The sequence below is a fragment of the Acomys minous genome, assembly GCF_964271855.1.
Source record: "Acomys minous genome assembly, chromosome: 18".
In the NCBI taxonomy this organism is placed as follows: Eukaryota; Metazoa; Chordata; class Mammalia; order Rodentia; family Muridae; genus Acomys; species Acomys minous.
In genome coordinates this window covers 53,387,460-53,411,889 of record NC_140501.1, presented here as the reverse complement: position 1 = coordinate 53,411,889, position 24,430 = coordinate 53,387,460, and the positions used below count along the sequence as shown (strand labels likewise).

The following is a 24,430-nucleotide window of genomic DNA, read 5'->3' as shown; positions in this document are numbered from 1 at the left end:
GACTCCTGAGTTCTAGAATTCTGACTATAATAGGGTCCAGACCTTAGCACAACTGACTCCGCGAGAGAAGTACCATTCAGGCTGTAAAACTCAGCACTGCCAGCCAAAAGGAAAGCAAAGACCTACTCCATCAAAGTCCACAGCTCTGGGAACATCTCTAAATGCACTAACTTTGCATTTTGGCTTCTGTAGTTCCGCTTCTGGCTAACTGTTTTTATTAACTGAATTATGTCAACCCAGAACATGGTTAGTGTGCTTAAAAGCTCACACAGAGAAAGACTAGGGCTACACTTGGATCCCAAGCACCCAGTGCAGTAGCTTGCCAGCACACAGAGCCTTTCTATTGGTTTAAGCCTGTGTCTGAGCTGTCTTCTCTGGTGGACACTCCACAGCACTGACTAGCTCCGTGAGACCCAGAAGAATAGTGGGTTCTGTAAAGTAAAAGAAGCAGAGCAGTAGGGAACCTGGGTAATAAGAGACTACAGCTAGTTTCTACTTAGAAAGAGCTAAGGCCAGGAGACTTCTTTATCATGCAGGTTCTACTGGACTGGAATTTCCTGTTTTTAGGAAAAACAAGGCTCTCCTAGGATCTTAAAGCTTCAGTTTTTGTAGCATTTTGTGTCTTCTGACGTGTTTGGGCTCATTGGAGGGATTCAGTCAGAAATGGAATGTTTATCAGCAATAAGAAAAATTACTAAGTTTGGGCTGGAGAGATGGCACGGAGGTGAACAGCACTGTCTGCTCTTCCAGAGGTCCTGAGTTCAATTCCCAGCAACCACATGGCGGCTCGTAACCATCTATAATGTGATCTAATGCCTTCTTCTGGCCTGCAGGTGTACATACAAACAGTGCACATCATAAGTACATATCATAAGTAAATCTTTTTTTTTTTTTTTAAAGGTGCTGTGGGAGCATCTTGCAAATTTATAGCAAGACGTTCTGAAGTTCAGAGGTTTGAGATTTTTGAGATTTGTCTAGTCTTGGAGGTAATAAAGAGCAGACATTAAATTTAAAGCAACGACAATAGTCTGACCGCAAATTCCAATAGGCATACTGCCTCTGGGGAATAACAATAACAATTCATTTGGGTACGTTCTATGTTCACCAACTTAATTGTGACAAGGCAAGACAGTGCAGAGGTTCCTCCATCTTGTATTCTTGCTGAGGCCTTCTTAGGTTTAAATATAATTTGCTCTATTCTGTCTAGGTTGGTAAAGCCAAAAAAGGAACAAAACAAACAAACAACAACAACAAACCTCTCACCTATGTCAAGTAATAGGAGAATGAGTCAGCTAAAAATGAAATGGCTCCTACTGGGTGCCCACTGATGTTACGGGTTAAGTGACTTTTATCTATGAAAAAGGCAGTTTCTGTTTTCAAGGAGTTCATACTGGGTTGAGGGGCAAGGCATAAAAAGGAAAGAACAACTCTCGTGCCCACTTGGTATAGGCTCTAAACATAAGGTGTGCCCATAACATTTTTCCTTTATGGCTTCAAACAAGATGTAGTTTCCCGCTAATTTCCTTCAACCAGTCGCTTGAGCAGAATCCTCAAAATAGCCTCAGGGGGCTGGAGAGATGGCTCAGAGGTTAAGAGCACTGTCTGTTCTTCCAAAGGTCCTGAGTTCAAATCCCAGCACCACGTTAGTTCACAACCATCTTCAGTTATGCATTTATACTGTATAAATAATAAATAAATCTTTAAAATATATATATATATATCCTCCGGACACCCGCTTCCCGCCAACACCTTTCCCTTCGCCAGGACTAAAGATGGCGCCCACAGGACGGCGTTGTGACGCGACCCCACGTCCGCCGGAAGTGTCCGCAGGAGCGCCTGGAAGCCGGCTCACCCTCGCGCCCGTGGTGTCCTGAGCTTCGCGATTTGAGCAGGAGCCGCTACTCTTCCTACCAGGATCATGGTGTTCTACTTCACCAGCTGCAGTGGTGAGTGACGTCGGGCTCTCCGGGGACCCTGCCCGCAGCTGCCTCCAAAGCCGGGATTCCCCAGGCGCCGCTGGGCTCCGACCTGGTCCTGGAGCGCGGGCGCCTTTCCCAGCGGCGCCTCCTAGGTCCCTGCGCGGCTGTCTTCTCGGCTGCCGGGTCGTCCCCAGGGCCTGGTGGGAGCGATGGGGGAGGCGCCCCCGCTTTCCTGACGTCGGGTAGTTATTCTCATCCCCACCTGACAGACCCGCCAGCGCTTCCTGGACTTGGGCAGTGCGTGGGTCCCTGCATACCGTCCGCGTCACTAGCCTTTGCTCTAGCGCTGTAGCAGCTACCAGGAGTGATAACGTTGACCAATGAGACAGGTGCCAATAAATGTCTCCTACGGGAAAAGTACCTTGCCCCTTCTAGGAAGAGTCTAGAATGCCATGCAGGGCTAGAATGTCAGTCAGTACAACCCTTCGCCAGGCAGAGTTGATGTTCCAGTTAACATATGGCTACTGAGTTGGTTTTGAAAGGCCAGAAAGTGATGTTTTGGTTTCCAGGAAATGCTGTGTCAATTTAGTTTCTCTGCTCATATTACCCTCTTTTGTCCAGGATCAATCTCTAATTTTAAACTCTCACCCTGATAAACAGTTCTGACTTTTCCAAGATACATTTTAACACCATCTTTCCACGTCAAGATTCTACATTCTCCCCCGCCCCCCCATCCCACCCCACCCCGAGGCTCTTCCGTAGCATTAAAAGCAGCCTGCTAGAGCCTCGGGGCCTTACTCATAAAGTTTGCTGCTCTGTGTTGAATTTTATTTCCCCTTCTTGAGACAGTGAGAGTGGCTCACGCTGGCTTCCAGCATGGACCCTCCCTTAATGTTGCCGTTACTTTCTAGGTTCCCCCCCCCAACCTGAAGTGCTTGTTCAGTGTGTGCGTTTTTTTTACAATGCTTTTTAATTTATTTTTGAAACAGTTTCTCGTTCCGCAGCCCTTGGCTGGCCTAGAACTCACTCTGTAGATTCAGGCTGCCTTTGAATCTGCAGAGATCTGCCACCCTCAGCGTTGCCTCCCCAGGGCTGGGGTTCAAGGCCTTCACTACCTGATAACCTTTCATGGCACTTTAAACGGAAGCAGGATTTTGTAAAACATCTCTCGGTGTGAGAGTGTTTGTCTGTTTGTTTGCGGTCATACTATTTCTAAATATCCTTTTATGTCTAGGTGGATCGCCTAGAACTAGAGTGACAAACAGTTGTATGAGTTAGTGGTTTTGAGCCAGGCGTGGTGGCACACGCCTTTAATCCCAGCACTCGGGAGGCAGAGGCAGGCGGATCGCTGTGAGTTCGAGGCCAGCCTGGTCTACAAAGCGAGTCCAGGACAGCCAAGGCTACACAGAGAGACCCTGTCTCGAAAAACCAAAAACAAAACAAAAAAACAAACAAACAACAAAAAAAAGAAATCCTGGCTTTGATCTCTGGTACCACGTAAACTGAGTGTGCAATCCACACCTGGAATCGCGTGTTCAGGAAGTGGGGTGGAACCTCCCTGGCCTTTGTGACCATTTCAAATCTATGGCCTCTTACCTTTTCTTTTGCCTGGTTTGGGTTTTTTGAGTCAGAGTCTTGGGTAGCCCGGGCTGGCTTTGCGCCGGCCTCTGCAGCCGAGCGAGTGAACTCCCGACCCGTCTTCTCCCTCTCAAACGCTGGGGTTATAGGCACACAACAGCACCACAGCTCTGTACAGTGTGTTCTGCTCAGTGCTGCGGCCTCGCCAGCCAACCCTGTTCCTATCTACCAGGCCTTGTGCTTTATTTATAGACTGAAGACCACGTCACAAATTTAGACTCATTCAGGATTTGGTAGGGCCTGCTCCAGTCTCCTAAGCTTGAACTTTAGAGTCATGACAAAGGAAAGCTTTCTAAACAACAAAAATGCCCATTATTTCACCATAAGATGTGGATTTAGTTTGTCTGAGCTAGCTGGAGGGGGCCAATAGAATGTATGGTTAGAGCCAGTGTCTGAAGAGGTTTGAAAGCTGCGGTTCCCCTGAATAGAATAGGGCGTCCACTCTTATAGCACACTGAAATATAAGTAATGCCAGCTAGATGAAGCTACACAAAATAAAAGCTAAGTTTAGGCACGTGTGGGCACATACACACACGTAAATTTATTTATTTATTTATTTATTTTGTTTTTTTGGACACAGGTGTCTCTGTATAGCTCTGGCTGTCCTGGAACCCTCTCTGTAGACCAGGCTGGCCTAGGACTCAGGGATCCACCTGCCTCTGCCTCCCGAGTGCAGGAATCTGTTTTTTAATGCTTGCAGTAGAGATTTTTACTTGGGAGGGGGAGCGGCTGCTGCTCTTAACATTATCATTGATGAAGGCAAAGGTGTAGGACTGAGCTGGAAGTTGCCGTTACACTTTCTCCCCGAAGGGAAATGAAAAATAAAAAGAGCTATTTCCCTGAAAAGGAGGAGAGAGCCACTCAGCAGGAAGGACTGGGAAACATCTTCTTTGGGGATAAGATACTGTAAGCCCAGTTAAGACTTCTGCAGTCTTTGTTGTTTAATCTTGCCCTGCTATTATCAGTCACTGAAAAGTATAAAACATACTTGTTTTTGTTTTTGCTTTTTTATTTTTCAAGACAAGTTTCTCTGTGTAGCTCTGGCTGTCCTGGAACTTGCTCTGTAGACCAGCCTGGCTTTGAACTCACAGAAATCCTCTTGCCTCTATGCTGGGATTAAAGGCATAAACCACTATGTCCAGCTAAGACAAGATTTTTGTGTGTGTGTTTGTTTGTTTGTTTGTTTGTTTGTTTTTGGTTTGTTTGGTTTGGGTTTTTTTGGTTTTGTTTGGGTTGGGTTGGGTTTTTTGGAGACAGGATTTCTCTGTGTATCCTTGGCTATCCTGGACTCACTTTAGATCAGGCTGGCCTCAGATTCACAGTGATCCACCTGCCTTTGCCTCCTGAGTGCTGGGATTAAAGACATGAGCCTGGCTATTAACTCCAGGGATATGCAGGAGCAGGTGTGGTAAGGCAGTGTGTGGAAAGCCGGTGTGGTAAGGATATGTAAGCCAGGTGTGGTCTATGGCCATGGTTTGCATCCTCACTAATTGTCTTTTTGTTTTTGTTTTATTTTAGCTAATTCATCAACTTACACTATTTACATGGGAAAGGATAAATACGAAAGTAAGTTTACAAAAGCATTTGATTTTGAAATTTCAAGCAGGTAAGTGCTGTTCCTGTGCCCTCTTTGCTAGGTTTATGGGTTTTGTCAGTAATTTCTTTAATTCATTTTGGAAATTAGACTCGACACAACAATTGTCCACCATTTTGAATACAGTGTTTTGACACATACACATTGTGCAGTGATCAAATTGGAATCCATAGCTCATCTGCTACCTCAAGCATTTATCATTCCTTTGCTCTTAGAATATTAAAAACCCTGTCTTCTGGCCATTTTGGCATAGACTGTGGTAACCGTATTTACTCTGTGACAGAATACCAGAAGTCCTCCTGTCTGATCGTTGTTTTATCTGTTGACTAGCCTCTCCCACAGCGCCCCAGCTGCTGGAAGCCTCTGCTTCTTTGAGGTTTGACTTTCTGCTTCTCCTCTGCTGTCTTCTTCCATCTGGGTCTGCCATGTAGCTTAGTTGTCGTCAATGTGCCTTGTATGCCTATAATCCCAGCATTATAGGGGACGGCGGGGCTGAGGGCTTCAGGAAGGCTCAACTCAAAAACTACAGCTAAGCTACGTGCCCGACCCAGTTGGACACTTTTCCCCCTGTGAGACCCGGTTGCACTATATAACTCCAGCTGGCTTAGAACTCATAGCAATCCTTCTGTCGCGGCTTCTGGAGTGCTGGACTCATACACATGTGAACCACTGTGGCCTTCTTGGTGGTCAGGGGAGCACAGAGTTTGCAGCACTGATCCTCACAGTGAGAAGGTGAGAGAGGCAGAACTTCAGAAGGAACTGGAGAGAAAGAACATCAGTTCTCAAGATCTGAAAACACAGCTGCCCTTCCCCTGGGGGGCAGGGTGAGGGTTAGCGGAAGACAGCTGTGAGCTCATACACGAATCAGCTCCTTAGCAAACAAGTTGTAGTTACACAAACTCTTCAGACCTCAAGTTTCTTAGATACAAGAGGCTCATGGGCTGTAGCTACTGCACAGGGTTGTCAAGGTTGGGGAAAGGACCTGTTGCAGTGCCTACCCTCTAGGAGCACTCAGTAGCTGGTAGATAGCATCCCTGCAGCTTTGGAAGCTCCAGGTACCACTCCCCCACCTTGCTCCTCTGGGAACACTGTCCCTGGGCTTGGGTGCCTCTGCCTCAGTAGTCTCAAGAGTCACGGTGTTACCTGTGTGTAAGGCTTTTGGTTCTCCTTGTCTGTTTTCTCCTATTTCTTTCTAGAACTATCAGTGTCTAGTTGGGGTGCAGTTTGACATTGACAGCAGTTAGAAATTGACAGTTTATATGCATTAGAAGAGGCACACATAACCATTCTTTGGTTAAGAGATATTTGACAGTAGTGAAGTAAACAAGACCAAAAGATGGTTGCTATAAAGCAGAACTGGGAAGGCCAAGAGACTGTGTCATTATGAAGAGAGAAACAACAGATAACAGCAACATAAAGTAACTCACAATTTGAAGCAAGTTTTCAATGTGATGAATTTATGGCACCATTGTGACTTAATGGTAAGTTATCCATACCATAGTAATTCTTGAGTTTTGGATTTCTCCTTACAGCCCATAATATCACTGGTCATTTTCACGTATCCCCCAGCATCCTCCTGGTATCATGGAGGAATGGATGCGGTCTCCCTGTTCTACATTGAACAGTAAGCCACCACCACAAAAGATACTTAGAGTGGATATGAAAGCAGATCTGTTGCCAAACACCATGGTCTTTCTCATCCATCAGAGGAGGAGCCTGAGACTGCAGCCACTAGATAGTACTTGTAGCCATGCTGCTTCAGGAGGGGTGCAGGTGTTGCACTGTATAACTGGGGGTGGGGGTGGGGCGGGGAGGAGGCCAAGGCTTTACAGAGTTTCTAGATGAAGGCCTGCCCTGTTCTGGTTCACATGGGTGGTCTAGCAGTGGTTCTGACATTCTCGCCTGCCTCTCTTTTCCTTCTGTGGTCCTCTACTCTTTATTGAGGGCTGTGTGTGTGTGTGTGTGTGTGTGTGTGTGTGTGTGTGTGTGTGTGTGTGTGGCGGGGGGGGGGGGGCCGGCCAGGGGCTCAATCCAGTGTGAGGAAGACTTTGGTGGGGCCTTTGCTGCTTTCAGGCACACACACACACAAAGAAACGTATTGATTTTTGTTCAACACAAAATATATTAGATAGAAATTAGATCTGAACTATAGATAGAAATTAGATATAGGTATAAATTAGCACTGAAATATAAAACATGTTTTAAAATGTGGACAAAATGCAGCCGTTACTAGCTAGCACATGCTGTAGACAGGATGGGGAGTGTTGTTTGAGGCACCGACCTGAGAAGTCTTCACATTCATGGTGGAATTCATGCTTAGAGACACACACCTAGGTGTGGAATCCCTTTCTGCAGCCGTGAACTTGCATGTCTAGAGCCCTCTGGTGTTTTATGTCCCTGTGTGTGTATAGAACATTTGCTCATCTTGCTGTCAGCCCTCCAGGTTAGCCTTATAAGAAAGAGAGCTGCAGTTTTAAGCCTCCTTTAGGGGGTATTTATAGGACCTCTCATTTATTTCAAGTAGCCCTGCAGCTTCCCAGTAAGCCCTGGCTAGAACAGTGGTAGAATTTTTAGGTGGTGCATTTACCGAAGGGCTGATAGGTCTGTTCTCTTCATAGCCAGCAGGTGGCCTCAGCCAGACACAACACTCTTAGGAATGTTTAACTATTAATATTTTCTTTGACTTTTCGATTATTTGCTCAGCTTTCCAGTTGTATAGTAAATCCCTGATGTTTTCCAAAAACTCCTGGTGTCTGCTACAGCCAAGAATGCCCTCTCCTAAGAGTTGGAAATATCTTAGCCAGTAGCCAGTAGGCTATCCTTTCTTAGGTACACTTAAAATCATCACATAGGATTCATGTTTTCCTTGCAGTTTTAAATTAACTGTTACCTGCCACATGTACAATTTAAAGTATCAGATAATACAGTTCTTTTTTTCCTTCTTCTTTCTTTCTTTCTTTTTTTTTTTTTCTTTTTTGGTTTTTTTTCCCTGTTGTTGTTGTTTTGTTTTTTTGAGACAGGGTCTCTCTGTGTAGTCCTGGCTGTCCTATGCTCACTTTGCAGACCGGGCTGGCCTCGAACTCACAGAGCTCCTGCTTCTGCCTCCCTGAGTGCTGATTACAGGTGTGCACCACTGTGCCTGGCTAATACAATTCTTACAATTAAAAAAAAAAAAAACAAAACAACAACAACAACAACAACAACAAACCAGTTCTCCACCCCTAGTAGCTCATTTCTCTTTATCCTTCCTGACTCAGGTTCCACTCTCTGCCTCCAGAGCACTTCTTTTTACTTTTTCACATCCTCCTCCTGCTACTGAATCTCCAAATATGATTTTTATTTTACTTTTACACATATTTTGTTCATAATAACCTAAAGTATACAATCAAAGGTAGTTTGCTTCCTTTCCTCCACCACGATTCTAAGATGGGGTCTCACTAAGCTGACCTTGGTCTAGCTTTTTAGCCCAGGCTATCCTCTTGTCTCAGCTTCCCCTGTGTGTGCAACCATGCCCTGCTGCATTTTTGAGGCTTCTCTCTGTCTCTCTGTCTGTTTGTTCTTTTGAGACACATTCCAGGATGGCCTTAATTTCCTCACCTGGCCATCGACGACCTAGACTTTGATCCTCTTGTCTCTACCTCCCAATTGCTAGGATTGTAGGCTGTGTGAACCACATGTGGCTTCAGGGGCTAGGGATCAGACCCAGGGCTCCGTGAATACTAGGCTAGCAGGGCAGCCACTGAACTATATTCCCAAACTGTTATTACTACTACTATGTAATTCGTAATTTTAAAGTTTGAATAAAATCATATTAACATTTAAGCATTATAGTTAGTCAGAATCACCTAATTTCCCAGCTGCTGAGATTTTTAAAAACAATATTGATTCATTCAAAGAAAGTGTCTGTGAGGTTTGGATAAGAAGTGTGAAAAACCTAACCAAACCAAACCATGCAGTGTATATTGTCTGACTATAAACACTGTCACTCTTTCTTCTCAAGTTTCTAGGTCCTCACCACTGTTGTCTCCATTAAGGAAGAGGAAAAGTGAAAGGGGGGATGGGGTGAGATGGGGTGGTATATTTTTACCTTCCCAACATAAGAATCCTGGTATATTTCCACTTGACAGTTTTCTTAATTTCTTTGTCCTTCCTCTGTATCTTACTGTAGATGAAGATTTGATAAAGTATGGCTGGCCTGAAGATATTTGGTAAGTAGCATTTTTTTATTCTGCTTCATTTGGTCATTTAGACTTTAGGCTTGGCCATCCACCTGCCTCCCATAATCCAAAGCACTCATCTGCATAGTGCTTGCCTTTGTGGTGTTCATGAGTACAGAGCTGCAGTTCCCTTCATTGTCCCATCCCTGTGACCCAAGAGAGGTGTGCAGGCTCCAAACGCACCTGCTGAGCCACTTTCTTTTTCTACTGCTTATTCTGACTGACATATTCATATTCATATTCTCTCTACTGGAACCTAGTCTTAGCATCTGAGTCGGGTGTCACTGTCCCCTGGGATAGCCTCTCGGGCCTGTGTTCTTGGGTGTGATGGCAACAGTGCATGTTTTTCAAGCACTTGACTGCTAAATACCATCTTGTCAATACAACCTATGAACTATTGCTGTCACGCCCACTTTTCAGATGAGGACTAAAACAGGTCTGTGCTGGTTTTAACTGGCCCAGGCCAAGATCTCACAGGTCCAACTCAGCTTCTAAGTTTGAGTCTCCCTCACCTTAGGGCACCATTCTTCTGGCTTCAGTTCACTGCTCCCCGTTGCCCCCCACCTCAGGCCCATTGCTGCAACTCTCTACAGAGCTCTCTTTCCAGCTGTGGGCTCCCCACCCCCCTTATTTCCCTAGAGCACTGAGAGGTTAAATGGCCACTTTTCAGAGGAGCTGGTTCAGTTTCCAGTAAGGTGTACATCCTTGAGCATTTAACAGGGACGTTATTGTACAGAGAGTAACTCAAGCTCCCACTTACAAGTGGCTCTGCTAAGGGGCCCCCACATATCTATAGGGGCTCCGCAAACAGTCTTTTGGACGTCTGCCTACTTGGTTATGAAGGGCTCTGGTTTGTGGCTCCAATGGGCATGTCCTATTAATCCAAAGACCACACTGAGAACCAGGAAGTGGAAGAAACATGAGGAATTTGAAAGGTTTAAAAAAACAAAAAGGATTCCAGCAGTGTCCAAGCTTATGAACTCAAATGTACCATCAGGTCAGATGCTGCTTAGGGCCCCTGCACACAGGTGGGCTGGGAACTCCCGACCTTCCTTCAGAAGGCCTGTGTCCTCCAGTGAGTCACCTGCTTTGTGGACACGAGGTCATCAGTGCTGGCACATAACAACATTCGATACTTCGCTCCCCTGCTGCCTTCCTAGAAACGCAGCAACTGAACGCTTCCTCCCTGTGAACGGTTCCTTGTTGTCTCCCTTGAGTGTCTGTCACGCCCCAGCTGAAGTAGGTCCTGTTAGATGCCAGGCTCTGATGCCAGCGTCTGTACTTGATACCTTTCCCCCTTTATTTTTTTAAGGTAGAGTTTAACTCTATTCCAGGCTTTCCCGGAACTCAGTGTGTAACCCAGGCTGCCTTCGAAAGCACAGAAGTTTCTTGTCCCAGTCTTCCAAGTGCTAGAACTACAGCACTGTGCTGCACATTAGCCTACAGATTTGAGGCGTAGCTGCCTATACAGGGAAGGTTATATATTAAGATAGGAAAGTTAGTTTACCATAACTTTTAAATTTTTTTTGTAAGTAAACAGGTAGAAAACAAATTTCTAATTTAAGCCTACACTAGTAAATTGTGGCTTGAATTTTTGATTTTAAAGTTGTGAGTGACTAGGCTGATATCAGCAGATACTTAGAGATCCTGTTGGGCACCTTTAGTAGTCTAGAGAATAATGACCAAAGTTTAGTACAGTTGACTTTTATTTTCAGAAGTTATTTGAGAACTCCAGGGAGCTAGAGCAGCCCCAAACCTCAGCGCCTGATGCAGTTCCTATACTGTCAGGCCTGACAATCTTCAGGGAGTGCTAAGATCACCTCCTCCTCTGCATCCCAGGGCTTTAACCTGCTGTTCTCTGGTGCCAGTTTGGAGAATTTAAGCAAAGGATTTTCTAAGGATTAAATGAGATTAGAAACAAATTCGTTTTTCAGTGAGGAAAAGAGAGATGGTGTATCCTTGCTGCCTCCAGACTGCCTAATGAGTAGTATTTTCACAGACCCCACCTAAGGGGTTGAACCACTCCCTGTGGCCCCTGAACCCTCAGGTAATGGTTGCTCTTCTATTGCAAATTCTAGTCTCTGAAGGACATCAAGATGAGCAGGAACGGGGGCATAACCAGGACCAGAGGCTAAGAGTGGGCATAGTTTAAACTTTGAGTGAACAGTTTTAGGAAAACTGGACAGGCTTTCCACAGGAAGTAGTGCTGTGAACGATGTCAGGGGAGGCTAGTTCAAACCCTACACCTCTGTCTCTGCCCGTTGTAAGCCCGAAGATGGCATACACAAGCTGTGAAGAGACACCGTGAGCACAGCAGCTCTTGTAAAAAGAAAGCATTTAGTTGGGGCCTTGCTTACAGTTTCAGAGGCTTTGTCCCTTATCATCATGGCCGAGTATGGTGACACACAGAGCACTAGAGCAGTGGCTGAGAGCTGCGTCCTTGTCTGCAGGTATCCTGCAGAGAGAGAGAGAGACTGCCTGGCATGGGCTTTTGAGACCTCAAAGCCCACCCCCAAGGACATACCTCCTAGTCCTTGCAAAGCTCCCTTGTGACGAGGCATTCAAATATATGAGCCTGTGGGGGCCCATTCTTAGCATTCCATAGAGGAGAGCTTGAAGAAAAAGCAGGTCTAATAGACCTAGTATTGCTATGGAGGAAGGGTTGTGATTAATAAAGAGCTGTCACTAAGCAACCAGAAGACAGAATGGCACGTGTGCCTTTTCAGTTGAGGTCAGTTCATAGCATAATATTTTTCTTAAGATTCTGAAAGGAGAATGGGATGTATAAAATTTCTAGATTTGTAAAAGATACAGATTTTTCTGGACAGAAAAATGTCTAGCTAAGGGTGATAATTAGTATGAATTTTGCATAGAAATGCAAATGATTAAATGAACAGCTTGGAAAAACATGAATCAAATTGATGTAATGCCCATTTTTGGCTATCAGTAATAACTAAGAATAAGAGGCAACATAGATCATTTGCCTGAAGTCTGAATATTGTTCTGTATCCAGAACAAATAACCAGATATTTAGCATCTTTGAGGGCATTAGAAACAGTGTAATCATACCCTTTGTACTGAATCGTACTTGCTCCATCCTGTACTGAGTGTGAATGTATGTCAGGAACAAGAAAATGCCTTTCAGCCGGGCGTGGTGGCACACACCTGTAATCCCAGCACTCAGGAGGCAGAGGCAGACGGATCTCTTTTACAGAGTGAATCCAGGGCAGCCAAGGCTACACAGAGAAACCCAGACTTGAAAAAACAAAAAAAGAAAAAAAAGAAAAAAAAAAAAAAAGGAAAGAAAGAAAATGCCTGGTGAAGTCTAATGGGATGTAGCAATGCTTCCTTAGGTTTTTGTTTCTTTGTTTTGAGACAGGGATTTGTTTACTAAGGAGTCCAGGCTGACCATGAACTCATGATACTTCTCCTGTCTGCTGGGGTTTCAGATCTTTGCCACTATGCAGGGTTTCCACAGGCCTCCTCAAACCTTGTTAGGAGCTAAAGTTAACAGATCACAGTGTCAGTCGTGTGTAACCTTGTTCACCATTAATGTTTAAATTCTAGGCCCATCTCTGTGTGTGGCACATTGAATTAACTTTATTTGGTGAATTATATGGGTGAAATATGTCACATCAGTTTTGTTTGGTTTTTGTTTTTTTCAAGACAGGATTTCTTTATGTATCCTTGACTGTCCTAGACTCACTTTGTAGACCAGGCTGGCCTCGAACTCACAGCGATCCACCTGCCTCTGCCTCCCAAGTGCTGGATTAAAGGCATGCGCCACCGCTGACCGGCTGTCACATCAGTTTTAAAAGATTGCATTAAATTGATGAGTGATAAGAACCCTGTCTTAGTTAGGGTTATTGCTGTAGTAAAACACCATGACCAAAAGCAACTTGGGGGAAAGGGTTTCTTTTACTCACAGTTAGGGTTTCTTTCACTCACAGTTCCGTATAACACTCATCATCAAAAGCAGTGTATAACACTCATCATCAAAAGCAGTCGGGACAGGAACTCACACAGGGCAGGAGCCTGGAGGCAGGAGCTAAGGCCATGGAGAGCTGTTGCTTACTGGCTTGCTTCCCATGATGCTCAGCCTGCTTTCTTATATATAGACCCTAAGTTTACTAGCCTAGGGGTGGCCCCACCCACAATGGGCAGGGCCTTCCCACATCAAGCACTAATTAAGAAAATGTTCTACAGGCTGGCTTTCAGCCCCATCTTATGGAGACATGTTCTCAATTGAGGTTCCTTCCTCTGATGATTCTAGCTTGAGTCAAATTGACATAAAACTAGTCAGTACAAACCCTAAAGAAAAGTGAATTTATGAATTTAAGTTTCTGTCTCACCTTATTCCTAGCACTTGGGAGGAAGAGGCAGAGGAATCTCTGTGTGTTCAAGGCTGGTCCAGTCAGTACCAGGCCAGCCAGGGCTATGCAGTGAGGCCCTATCTCAAGAAGAAGAAGAACTAAAAGAGGATGTGGAGCCTTCTGAATGATTTTTGGACAGTGCCAGTGCCATATACACTATGTTTACCCAGGGATGGGTGATGGCGTCAGTGTGTGTGGTAGGGACTGGAGTTGGAAGAATTCTTAGTCTGATTAATTTCAAGATGTAGCTTGCTTAGTGAGCTGGCTTTTCTAAATCTGAACTTGATACTTGGCTTTAATAGTTTTTGCCATCACTTGAAACTTGAGGGCACCAGAAACCATATTCTCTTCTCCAGACTGCAGGCCTGCAAAGCTCCCTGGTCGGAACCAGGGGAATTTCACTGACGTCTTCCATCCTTTCTCATTTGAAATCCTTTCCCTGTTTGCCCTCTTGGCCTGTGCTTTAGTCAGGGGCAGCCAAATCTCAGTTCTTCCGCAGAGCCCTTGGCCACTGATGGCTCTTTGTCCCTTGACGCTTCACTCTACCCTGGACGCTTCCTATTTCCTCTCTGACTGTCCTTGGCCCACAGCCACGCACAGCTGCATAGCTCAAGCTCATCTTCCTCTCCGGTTGCTGGCCAGCCCTTTTGGAGGTGGTGACTGTCTTACACGCTCCGTGGTGCCTCACAGGTGATAAGTCTTGGGGAACACTTTCTTGGAACGAGATGCTTTCAAAGAAAGTGGCCAAGGACATGGTTGTCTTGTTCTTGCTAAAAGTGGTTTCCTTCTTTGTAGGTTTCACGTGGACAAACTCTCTTCGGCTCATGTGTACCTTCGATTACAAAAGGTAACGATGTAAACATGGATCCATGACTTTTTCTTTAGTGATGAACATCGTATATTCTTTTTGTGTAGTTAAGTTGCTAAAATAATAAACGTGTTCAAAGTTGTCAAGATTAGTAAATGTCTTCCTCCTACCCAGAAAATGGTTATGGAAAATTCTGATTCCCCAGGTAGAAGCCCCGCCTTGTCTAGCCAGTTCAGAGCATTGCCTGTTCTCTCTGCTTGCTCTCCCTTTTGGTTCAGTTGATGCTGGCACACCATTTCTAGTGGCTTCTTTTCTCTGACTCATTCAGTTCACCTAGCTCCCAGGGCACTTGTTCTCAGTTATCAGTGTCTTTGGATAGTCTAAAACGTCATGGTGGTAATGCAGGAGCGAAGATTCCATGAGCCCCTGTAACACACATGGCACCCTATTTTTTTCCTAATCTGCCTTTATCAGTAGTTTTAATAGGAAAACTACGAAGTATGTGTGCTTGTTGTATGTATTACATTTAAAAATAAATAAATACTTATAAGATTTCAGAAAGTTACAAAGGTTATATGGCTTTCCCTGTTGCTAGCATCTCATGTTACATGGTAGATATCTCAAAACCAACAGACCAAACCTACTAACTACTGCCAACTAAATTTTGGACTTTATTTGAGCAGTTTTTCCATTAATGTTCCTTTTCTCTTCCAGAAACCACTGTAAGGTATCACAGTGCATGCACTTGATCCCTCTGCCCTGACTTCCACGACAGTGTGCCTTGCTTTTTATAACCTTGACAGTTCACTCGGTGATCTTAGAGAACGTCATCAAGTTATATGTGTTCTGACTGCATAGAAGTTACAGGCTTGAGGGGAAGCAAAGCACAGAGCAGGAGCAGCCTCTCCTTCATCATGTCTGCCCGTACATGACTTAACACTGGAGGCATGAGCCTGGGCTGCCTGGCCAGGGCGGTGCCTCACCTTTCTGCACCATGGCACTGTATTTCCAGACTTGGTTACTACAAGTCAAGTTGGAGTCCAGCTTCTACTCAGGCAGGGACAAAACGTAGCTCTACTTTTTTGGAGGGAAGTAGTTTCATTATTTGGGGTTCTAGCAGAATGGGACTTGTTTTTTCCCCTTTATTTGCATTGGCAAGGACTTGTGTTTATTGTATGTCTTAGGCCCTTGTATATACTTAGGTGCTGTGTTCTGTTGCCTACTTCTTCCTGTATAGAAGGGACCAACTCTTCCCTTATTGGGTCATTGTGAGGGCTAAGAGCTGGCTTTGCAGAGTGGCCGCTGACAGGTACTGGGCACTGTGCGCTTTCATTGTGTTTTAAATCCAACCTGAACCGTGAGGACCAGGATCTCAGCAGTGTTCAGCACTAGACTTTGTCCATTTTGACACCTATAGAAGAGTCTTAACTATTTGGAGCTTTTTTTTTTTTTAAGCTCACTTGCATTGGTAGCTCAAAGCAAGACAGGCCTTTACACTCTTTGAGTTCTTAGGCCCACTGTTGTGAGCTCTTACATTGCTCCTGCTGCTGCTTATCTTACACTGGGAGCAGCACAGTAGGTGAAGAACATAAGAGCTTTACCCTGATTGTGACTGGGAGGTGGATGGCTGGTGAGGTGTGGGGATCCAGAATGCTAAGGCATCTCTTTTAAAGGAAGTTTATAGGGACCTTAGCCAGGTACTATTCTCCCTACCCCCAAGCTTTCTAGAAATGGACGAGGATGACAAAAACTATACTGACATATAACTGCAGTTCATCTCTTCAACATGGTTTTTACAATGTGTTAAGTATAGTTTTCTGTGTGAGTGCCTTGTCTTAGTTCAAGTAGCATCCTATGGTGGCCATGGCAACTCTGCTTCATCTTTCAGTGTTCTGTAGTCTACCTGAGGAGCCCCTGCTTGTTGTCAGCCAGGGGCAGAGAAGGCAGCAGATGCCCTGTGAGTGCTCCAGTGGCCAGCAGTAACAAAGGAGGGTTATTTGGTTTATTTCTTGTTGCAGGGAGAGAAGATCGACGACATTCCGAAGGAGGTTCTGATGGACTGTGCCCACCTTGTGAAGGCCAACAGCATTCAAGGTCAGTCTTCCTAGAGGGGCTTTCTGAATCAGCGCGCACCTTTTTTGTGTCTGGAATGAGGTCATTTTAGTGAGCATGCTGTTGACTTCCACTTGAGTGTGAGGACAGCCAGAAGACAGGTCTGAGGAGGTGGCTGTTTTACGGCTTGTCAGAGAGCTAACTGCTCATCTCCCGCTGCCCTGGGTTTCACTGTCCTTTCTGAGTCTTGCCTCTTGGCTCTTTCCATTTCCTTAAGTAGGAAGTCATCTGGCTCTTTGGCAACATGGCAGTGTTGGGTAGCTAAGGAGATGTGTCTCATGGCTTTGCTGTTAACGCTGGTGTCTGTTACCATCATTTGTCAACAGGTTTTAAAAGTAGAGGGGTCTGCTTCAGTTTTTTTTAAACATAATTTTATGTTTATAATGTTTTTGCATATATGTCTCTGTGCCATGTGTATGTCTGGTACCCTTGGAGTGCAGGAGAAGTCGTATTTATTCCCTGGAACTGGAGTGGCGAACAATTGTGTGCCACCATGTGGGTGTTAGGAGTTGAACCCAGATCCTCTGGGAGAGCATCCAGTGTTCTTAACTGCTTTGCCATCTCCAGCCCCTGTTTGGGTATTTTGAACCAGGATCTCGCTATGTAGCACAAGCTAGTGTGGATCTCGCTGTGTGGCCCAGGCTGGCTTCAAACACACAATTCTCTTATTTCAGCTTCCTGGGCACTGGAAGTATAGGTGTGTTTAACTCCGCCAGGCTTGGAGTCTTAGAATCGTGCTTTCTCTCTTTTCCCTCTCTTCCATGCTTTCCCCTTCACTTAGGTTGTGAAGGTTTGAGTCGTTTGGCTCTGTTCCCTCCTTACCCATAGACTCACGTAGCTGGTCTGGGTGGTCCCTGGGTTTCTTATCTTTCAAAAGCTCTCAGGGTGAGTCCAGTGCGCAGTGGGAGCTGGGAACAATCGCCTTCTGTGTTTTAGGCAGTAGTTAAAGCACTGGGCTTGGTGCCTGCATAATTCTACTAGATAAGATTATATCTAACCGAAAGGTCTAGAAGTATGATTAGTGGGGTGGAGATAGCAGTTAGGGACAGGGCTGAGAGGTTAGGGTCTAATAGGTGAAATTTTTGGGGTAGGGTATAGACCTGGGTATAGAGAAGTGTTAGAAATGAAGTAGGAAGCTGATCCAGAGCAGACACAACTGATAACAGGCCCTGGAGTGTGTGATTAAAGCGATGAGAGCTTAGCAGCTGGCCTTCAAGTAGACTACTGTCTTCAGTCTCAATGCTGGCAGCCCTAATAACAAACTGGATGTGTGGGCAGAGAAGCTTCACACTTGCCTGTTAGAGCCACCAGTTTCCAACTCCATAATCAACAGGTTGCTATAAGTGTAGGACATTTTATTTTATGAGTAAAGTTAGAATGTCTTAGCTTTTCAGCTACTGAAGTAAAAATTGAGACAAGCGAACTGTTTATTCTGTGTCCCAGCCTCTTCCATGCAGCCTTGTTCTTCTTCATGCCTCTGGCTTGCAGATGAGCCTGGCTTCAAAGAGCTGTAGACACCTTATTCTTGGCTCCGTTTCTTCTGAATGTCCTTAGAGTTTGTGAGTTCTAGAGAAACAGGGGCCGGGTGGCAGGGGCGGGGAGAAGAGGCGTGACATGGGGTTACTCCCTTTTCTTCCTCAGCCTTCCACAGTGATCACTTACATGGCAGAGGAGCTAAGCCCCGTGTTTCATTTTTAATGCGTGCAGAGGATGCTGCTGAGGACTGAAGGGAATTGTGAGGTTGCAGAGGACACCCCACTAGCAGCTCTGTAGTTACCAAGTTCCCTTCTGCTCAGCACCGAGGGAAGAGGGAGTGAGCTTGCTGGGTTCTGCTAAAATGGCCCATTTTGGGTCTGAATCAGAGGTTTTACTTAGGGGAAAAGGCTCCACTGATGACCAAACAAACCTCCATAAACCTGTTGACTTCATCAGTGTCAGATGGAGTTAGAGAGGGATAGTCGCCTCTCAGCTTACCCAGCTGGCTGGGCATTGCCAGCTTGGTTCCCTGGCATCCTGGGTTGTGGCTAGTTAGCCATTAGCGACTCTGAGTCCTTCAACACCTACGGAAACTCAGTTGGTCCTTTTCTCTTGAAAACTATGCACATGATAAGTTTGCATTCAATAGTTGGGAGTTCTTGAAAATCAACAATGTTAGTCATGGGCCCTTGCTTTTTCTGCTGTGATACTTTGGCTTAATGCTGAGTTTCCCACTTCCTTTGGTGCTTTGGGACACCGGAAGTGAGCTCTTCTTGAGCCTTGTCTGGTAGATGATGTTTTGCTGTGGGTGAGGGCTGTGCCGTTCAGTCTCATGTTTCCTGCCTGCTGAAGACAGTCTCTCTTGGCAGGCTGCAAGATGAACAACGTTAATGTGGTCTACACGCCGTGGTCTAACCTGAAGAAAACAGCCGACATGGATGTGGGACAGATAGGCTTTCACAGGCAGAAGGATGTAAGTGTTCATAGCACTGCAGGAGGCGGAGCCTGCTCCAGGCTGCATGTCCTGTGCTTCCCAAGGGCATCAAAGTGGGCAGCGAACACCCTGGAAAGCCAAAGCCTTGCCCCTCTTAGGTGAAAGGAAAATGGTTAAGGCTAAGCACTTTTCTCCTACCTCCCTCACAGGTAAAAATCGTGACAGTGGAGAAGAAAGTGAACGAAATCTTGAACCGATTAGAAAAGACCAAATTGGAGAAGTTTCCAGACCTAGCAGCAGAGAAAGAAGGCAGAGACCGTGAAGAGAGGAATGAGAAAAAAGCCCAGATCCAGGAAATGAAAAGGAGAGAGAAAGAAGAAATGAAGAAGAAAAGGGAAATGGATGAACTTAGGTACGCTGGGGCTGGGGCTGGGGCCTTGCCGTCGACACGGCTTATTCTCGCAGGTTCTGCTCACAGATTTTCCCATAGATAATGCCCTGGTGGCTGGAGGCCACAGCCAAGCTTGGAGTATCAGTGAGTTGTTAAAAGGTGGCTGTGTTGTGTGGCTAATCGGCCTTTTATAGAAGTGTTGGGTGTGAGTGAATAAAACTAAAGGTCTGGTTTTACTGCACCACACGTCATCACGAGCTTCCCTCAGAATCCAGTCTGTTCTTGGGAAAGGAAAAGGTGTAGGACCGTGTAGTCTTAGCAGCCGTGCCACTGGAACAACCGTGTGAAGCCGAGCGACTCAGCTGCTTTCCGATGCCTTTTCCGTCCCTTGAAAGTTGACTGTAGTCAGGGCGCTGAGGCCTACTTCAGTATCCTGCAGTTTTCAACAGCAGTTAAAGTTCGGTCGGCTCCTGAAACCTTAGTGAAGGTGGCCGTGAGAATGTTGACTGCCTCAGTTTTCTATCACTTCTAGAACAGATTGCCTCAAATTTAACTCCTCCAAGCAACATACAGACCTCCAAGTAGTTCTGACTAATCAAAACAAACAAGAAGTCGCCAGGCAGCTCTGTTCTGCAGGCTCTGGAGGCTTCAGGCTCAGAGGCTGCCCACATCCTGTGCCTTGTTGCCCCTCCTCTACTTTTAAGGAGCCACGTGACTAGAACAGACATAATCTCATCCTCCTCAGGAATCTCCTGGTCATAAAGAACTGTCACACCTGCAGAGTGTGTGCCCACATGTCTGTGGCTTCTAGAGATTTGGATGTGACCGTCCTGGGCAAGGGAGAGCTTCAAAAGCATCACTCTGCCCGCCACATGGGACGTGGACTGCTGCCCTTGAACAGGCCCCTTGCCCCTGCCTGTTTCTGTCTGAGTGTGGTGTTTGGTTGTTTGGGATAGCTAGCCTCAAACTAGTAAAGCTCCTGTGTCTGCCTCCTGAGTGCTGGGGTTACAGACATGCACCAGTGCACCCAGCTACCCCTTGATTTTCTTTTCTTTCTTTCTTTTTTTTTTCCCCCTCTTCTTTTCTTTGTGTAGTGCTGAGCACTGATCTAGGGCCTCCTGTGTACCAGGCATGTGCTCTAGCATAGAGCTGTATCTCTGAGGCTCTGGACTTGTCTCCCTTAATGGGAATTTGCCTTGTGACTGTAATCATGGTTTCCATGGCTGCCATTTGTGATCTGTGCACCACAAAGGCCAGAAGAACAGTGTCGGGTGACGTCAAATTAAAAGCCCCCTGTCTGGTCTTGTCCTGGCCCAGCTTCCCCTGAGTACTCTGGGTTCTTAGGAAGCTTGTGGGCAAGGGCATAGCTGCTGTGACACGTATGTTCACCTGTGAGGTGCCTGCTTGTGTCTCTGCCCGGGGTCTCCTGAGTCGGGAAGGCTAGCTTCTGAGGTTAACCACGCAGGTGAAGCGCTCTGGGAATGTTTTCCTGCTCTGGTCTGCTGATTAAAGCTGACAGATTCATAGACTTGGGCACCTGCTCTGGCCTGCAAATGAGAGAGATCCTGCTGCGAGTTGTGTAGCTTGCTTTGGTAACATTTGTGAGCTCTGGCCAGCAGGATTTACAGCTGTGTTAGGGTTTTTATTGCTGTGAAGAGACACCACAACCACAGCAACTCTTATAAGGAAAGCATTTAACCGGGGCTGGCTCACAGTTCAGAGGTTTAGTCCACTATCGTCATGGTGGGGAGCATGGCGGCATGCAGGCAGACATGGTGCTGGAGAAGGAGCCGAGAGCTCTACATCCAGATCCACAGGCAGCAGGAGGAGAGAGACACTGGGCCTGGCGTGAGCATCTGAAACCTTAAAGCCCACCTCAGTGACACACTTCCTCTAACAAGGCCACACTTCCTAATAGTGCCTATGAGCCTGCAAGCAGGCAGCAGGAGAGCATTTTTATTCAAACCACCACAGCAGCTAATTTTGTTTTCAGTTTGGAGCAGGGGAAAATTTCTTTTACCCTTGGGTCTTTAACAATTTTGTTTAGCAACATGGATGTTTTATGTTAGAAACGCAGTATCCCTTCATTTACATCTTTGCTAAGGGAATACCTGACATTTCACATTTGCCATCTGTCTTACATGGCACTTGCAAGCGCTTCCTGCTAGTCCTCCCCAGCAGTGGGATGACTCTGTTACCTGACTTTGTAAAAGAGGAGAGTAAGCCTGAGCAGCGACTGAGCATCTGCTGAGAGTCACAGCTAAGTGAGTCTGTCCGGTTCTTAAATCGACACATTACTTCTGCCCTCCAGTTAATTCAGCTTTGCACAATATTCATTCAGAAGAACTGAGTAACATAAAGATGCTATGATCTACCTGAAATACAGTTTTGGTTTTGAATTGAGCCAGTTTGGGGGGTTTAGTATGGCTTTATTAGTTTCAAAATGGCTAGCATTTAAACAAAAGAACCCATTAACAAAAACAGTTTTACTTTCTTCTAGGTTTGTTTTCAAAGTATATGCACTAAAGCATTGGTGGACCTGAGGAGATGTTATGGTCTTGCAGAGTAAACTCTGCTCGGGAAGTTCATCCCGTTCTTCCGTTTCACCCAGGCTGCTCATCCTGGGAGCTGCAGACCATGAGGCAGGGTCACTGTGCCCGTGGGATGATGACCTGCGGAGTTTGTGAAAAGCTCCAGCAATGGGCTTTGTGCTGCTGACATCTCGGGTGTCTGTTTTGAGACAGTCTTACTAGTCCAGGCTGGCCTCAAGTGAAGTCTTGGCTCCCCCCTACTCTATGATTTTAATACACTTATTAAATACACTATTTTAATTAATTAATTTATTAATACCTATTTTAATACAGGTATCATGCTAACATCTCTTTAAGTTCTGTCTTTGAATCTTCTAACCAATAGATGAGACCCTGTGCTTCTTACCTGCTTTATTTTAGTCTCGTGTTTTATTTGACTTTTTGAATTATCAGTCAAAACACTTCTGACCATGAAAGCCGATCCCACCATATAGACCGTGACCAAAAGACAAAAGCGGTGGTCAGGAGAATGGAGCTGGGAAGGTAGCATGTTGGAAGTTGGGCTGGGATGATAAAGGATGAGACCTGTAGCTGCAGAGTTGTCAGAGATGCCAGAGAACTTCCTCTGACATCAGAGATATAAGTTGGAACTTATGGCTCTGTGAGGCAGAAGTACAGGATGGAGGTACAGTGGAAAGTCATAGGCCACAGTGTCACCAGTTTGAAGACATAAACTTGGTTTCCAGGCAGAAAGCTCTTAAGCAAGGAGATTCATGTGTGACTGCTGTAAGTGGTAGAGAGGAAACGGACCCACCAGTAATAAGGAGTGTATTGCCTCTGATACAAGGCCAGACTCATCTAGCAATGTGAAAACTGGTGCTTTTAGTGGCTTAGAAAGATTGAGCACAGTTGGCAAGTGCTGTGGGGTATTTGTAGTGGGGTGGGCTTGTAGCAGGAGCAGCATGTGGAAGACGTGAGCACAGAGCCTTGGGGAGAAGATGACCAATCAGTAAGAGGCAACTGCTTTACCTCTTTTTTATTGCTCACTGCCTTTTTAAAAGAGTGCTGGGGATTGAACCCAGGGCCCTATGCTTGCAAGCACTCTACCACCAACTGAGCTTGAGGAAACACAGTCTCACCAAGTTGCCCAGGCTGGCTTCAAGCTCACGATCCCCCTGCCCTAGACTCTGTATAGTTGGGATGACAGGCAGGGGCCACCACACCCAATCTCCTACTACTGTCAACTGTCACTGATACTCTGTGTGCCAGGACTCATCCTGTTGATTGTAAGTTCCTGCAGAGCCTTGTGACCAGTGTACAAGGTAGCATTTTGCATTGTATCATGAATAAATACACAAAACTGAATAGCTTCTAGAATAATTCTAGAAGCTGAACAAAGATTCAAGGAGCCCTTTGCCTGTTTTGTTTTCCTCCCGAGCATTGTGATGTCATGTAAAAGTTTCAAGCAGGGCTGGGAAGATGGCTTTTCTGTAAAAGTTTTTGCCCCACAAACTTGACGAGCAGAGTTTGGTCTTGAAATTCAAGGTGGAGGAAGAGCTGACCTCTGACCTCCACGTGCATGCTCACTTACATATCCTATGCACACACAAGAAAGAATTTTTAAAGTTTCAAGCAAAGGTGATGAGGCTTTTGAGTGAGTGAGTGAGTGAGTGAGTGAGTGAGGTTTTTTTTTTTTTTTTTTTTTCCTTTTGAGGCAGCATCTCACTCTGTGCTGGCTGTCCAGGAATTTACTGTGTACCCTAGGCTGACCTTACACTTGTGGCAGTCTCCAGGTTTTGCAGGCATGGGCCCAGCTGCGGGCTTGTGTTTTAGTAAGAGCTCTTAGCCTGTTGGAGTATAGAGGGAGCCAGAGGCAGTGTGGACAGAAGTGAAGTGGTCAGCTTGGTCCACACCACAGGTGATGCCACTTGGACTCTTAAGAGGCAAATGACTGGAGAAGTGGTAGGGCCAGTTAGATGGTGGCTCAGGTTGATGGGCCCAGTTAGATGGTGGCTCAGGTTGATGGGTCCAGTTAGATGGTGGCTCAGGTTGATGGGCCCAGTTAGATGGTGGCTCAGGTTGATGGGCCCAGTTAGATGGTGGCTCAGGTTGATGGACCAGTTAGATGGTAGCTCAGGCTGATGGGTCCAGTTAGATGGTGGCTCAGGTTGATGGGTCCAGTTAGATGGTGGCTCAGGTTGATGGGTCCAGTTAGATGGTGGCTCAGGTTGATGGGCCCAGTTAGATGGTGGCTCAGGTTGATAGGTCCAGTTAGATGGTGGCTCAGGTTGATGGGTCCAGTTAGATGGTGGCTCAGGTTGATGGGCCCAGTTAGATGGTAGCTCAGGTTGATGGGTCCAGTTAGATGGTGGCTCAGGTTGATGGGCCAGTTAGATGGTAGCTCAGGTTGATGGACCAGTTAGATGGTGGCTCAGGT

The 24,430-nt window shown here is 45.9% G+C and overlaps 1 protein-coding gene across 3 annotated transcripts in view; it reads left to right on the top strand.

The window, feature by feature from the left end:
- The first annotated feature begins 1,790 nt into the window (after positions 1 to 1,790).
- CCDC25 (coiled-coil domain containing 25) overlaps positions 1,791 to 24,430 on the top strand; it is a 31,893-nt gene continuing 9,253 nt past the window's right edge. The window contains exons 1-8 of one of the 3 annotated variants that reach the window (XM_084767009.1): positions 1,798 to 1,946; positions 5,076 to 5,123; positions 9,320 to 9,359; positions 14,537 to 14,588; positions 16,568 to 16,643; positions 19,007 to 19,110; positions 19,281 to 19,483; positions 21,641 to 21,728. In XM_084767009.1, the coding sequence (XP_084623135.1) occupies positions 1,919 to 1,946; positions 5,076 to 5,123; positions 9,320 to 9,359; positions 14,537 to 14,588; positions 16,568 to 16,643; positions 19,007 to 19,110; positions 19,281 to 19,483; positions 21,641 to 21,713 (624 nt within the window). In that variant the 5' untranslated portion in view covers positions 1,798 to 1,918 and the 3' untranslated portion in view covers positions 21,714 to 21,728. Of the gene's footprint in view, positions 1,947 to 5,075; positions 5,124 to 9,319; positions 9,360 to 14,536; positions 14,589 to 16,567; positions 16,644 to 19,006; positions 19,111 to 19,280; positions 19,484 to 21,640; positions 21,729 to 24,430 lie in introns of those variants that run through there. The other 2 variants (XM_084767007.1, XM_084767008.1) reach the window with 2 other exon arrangements.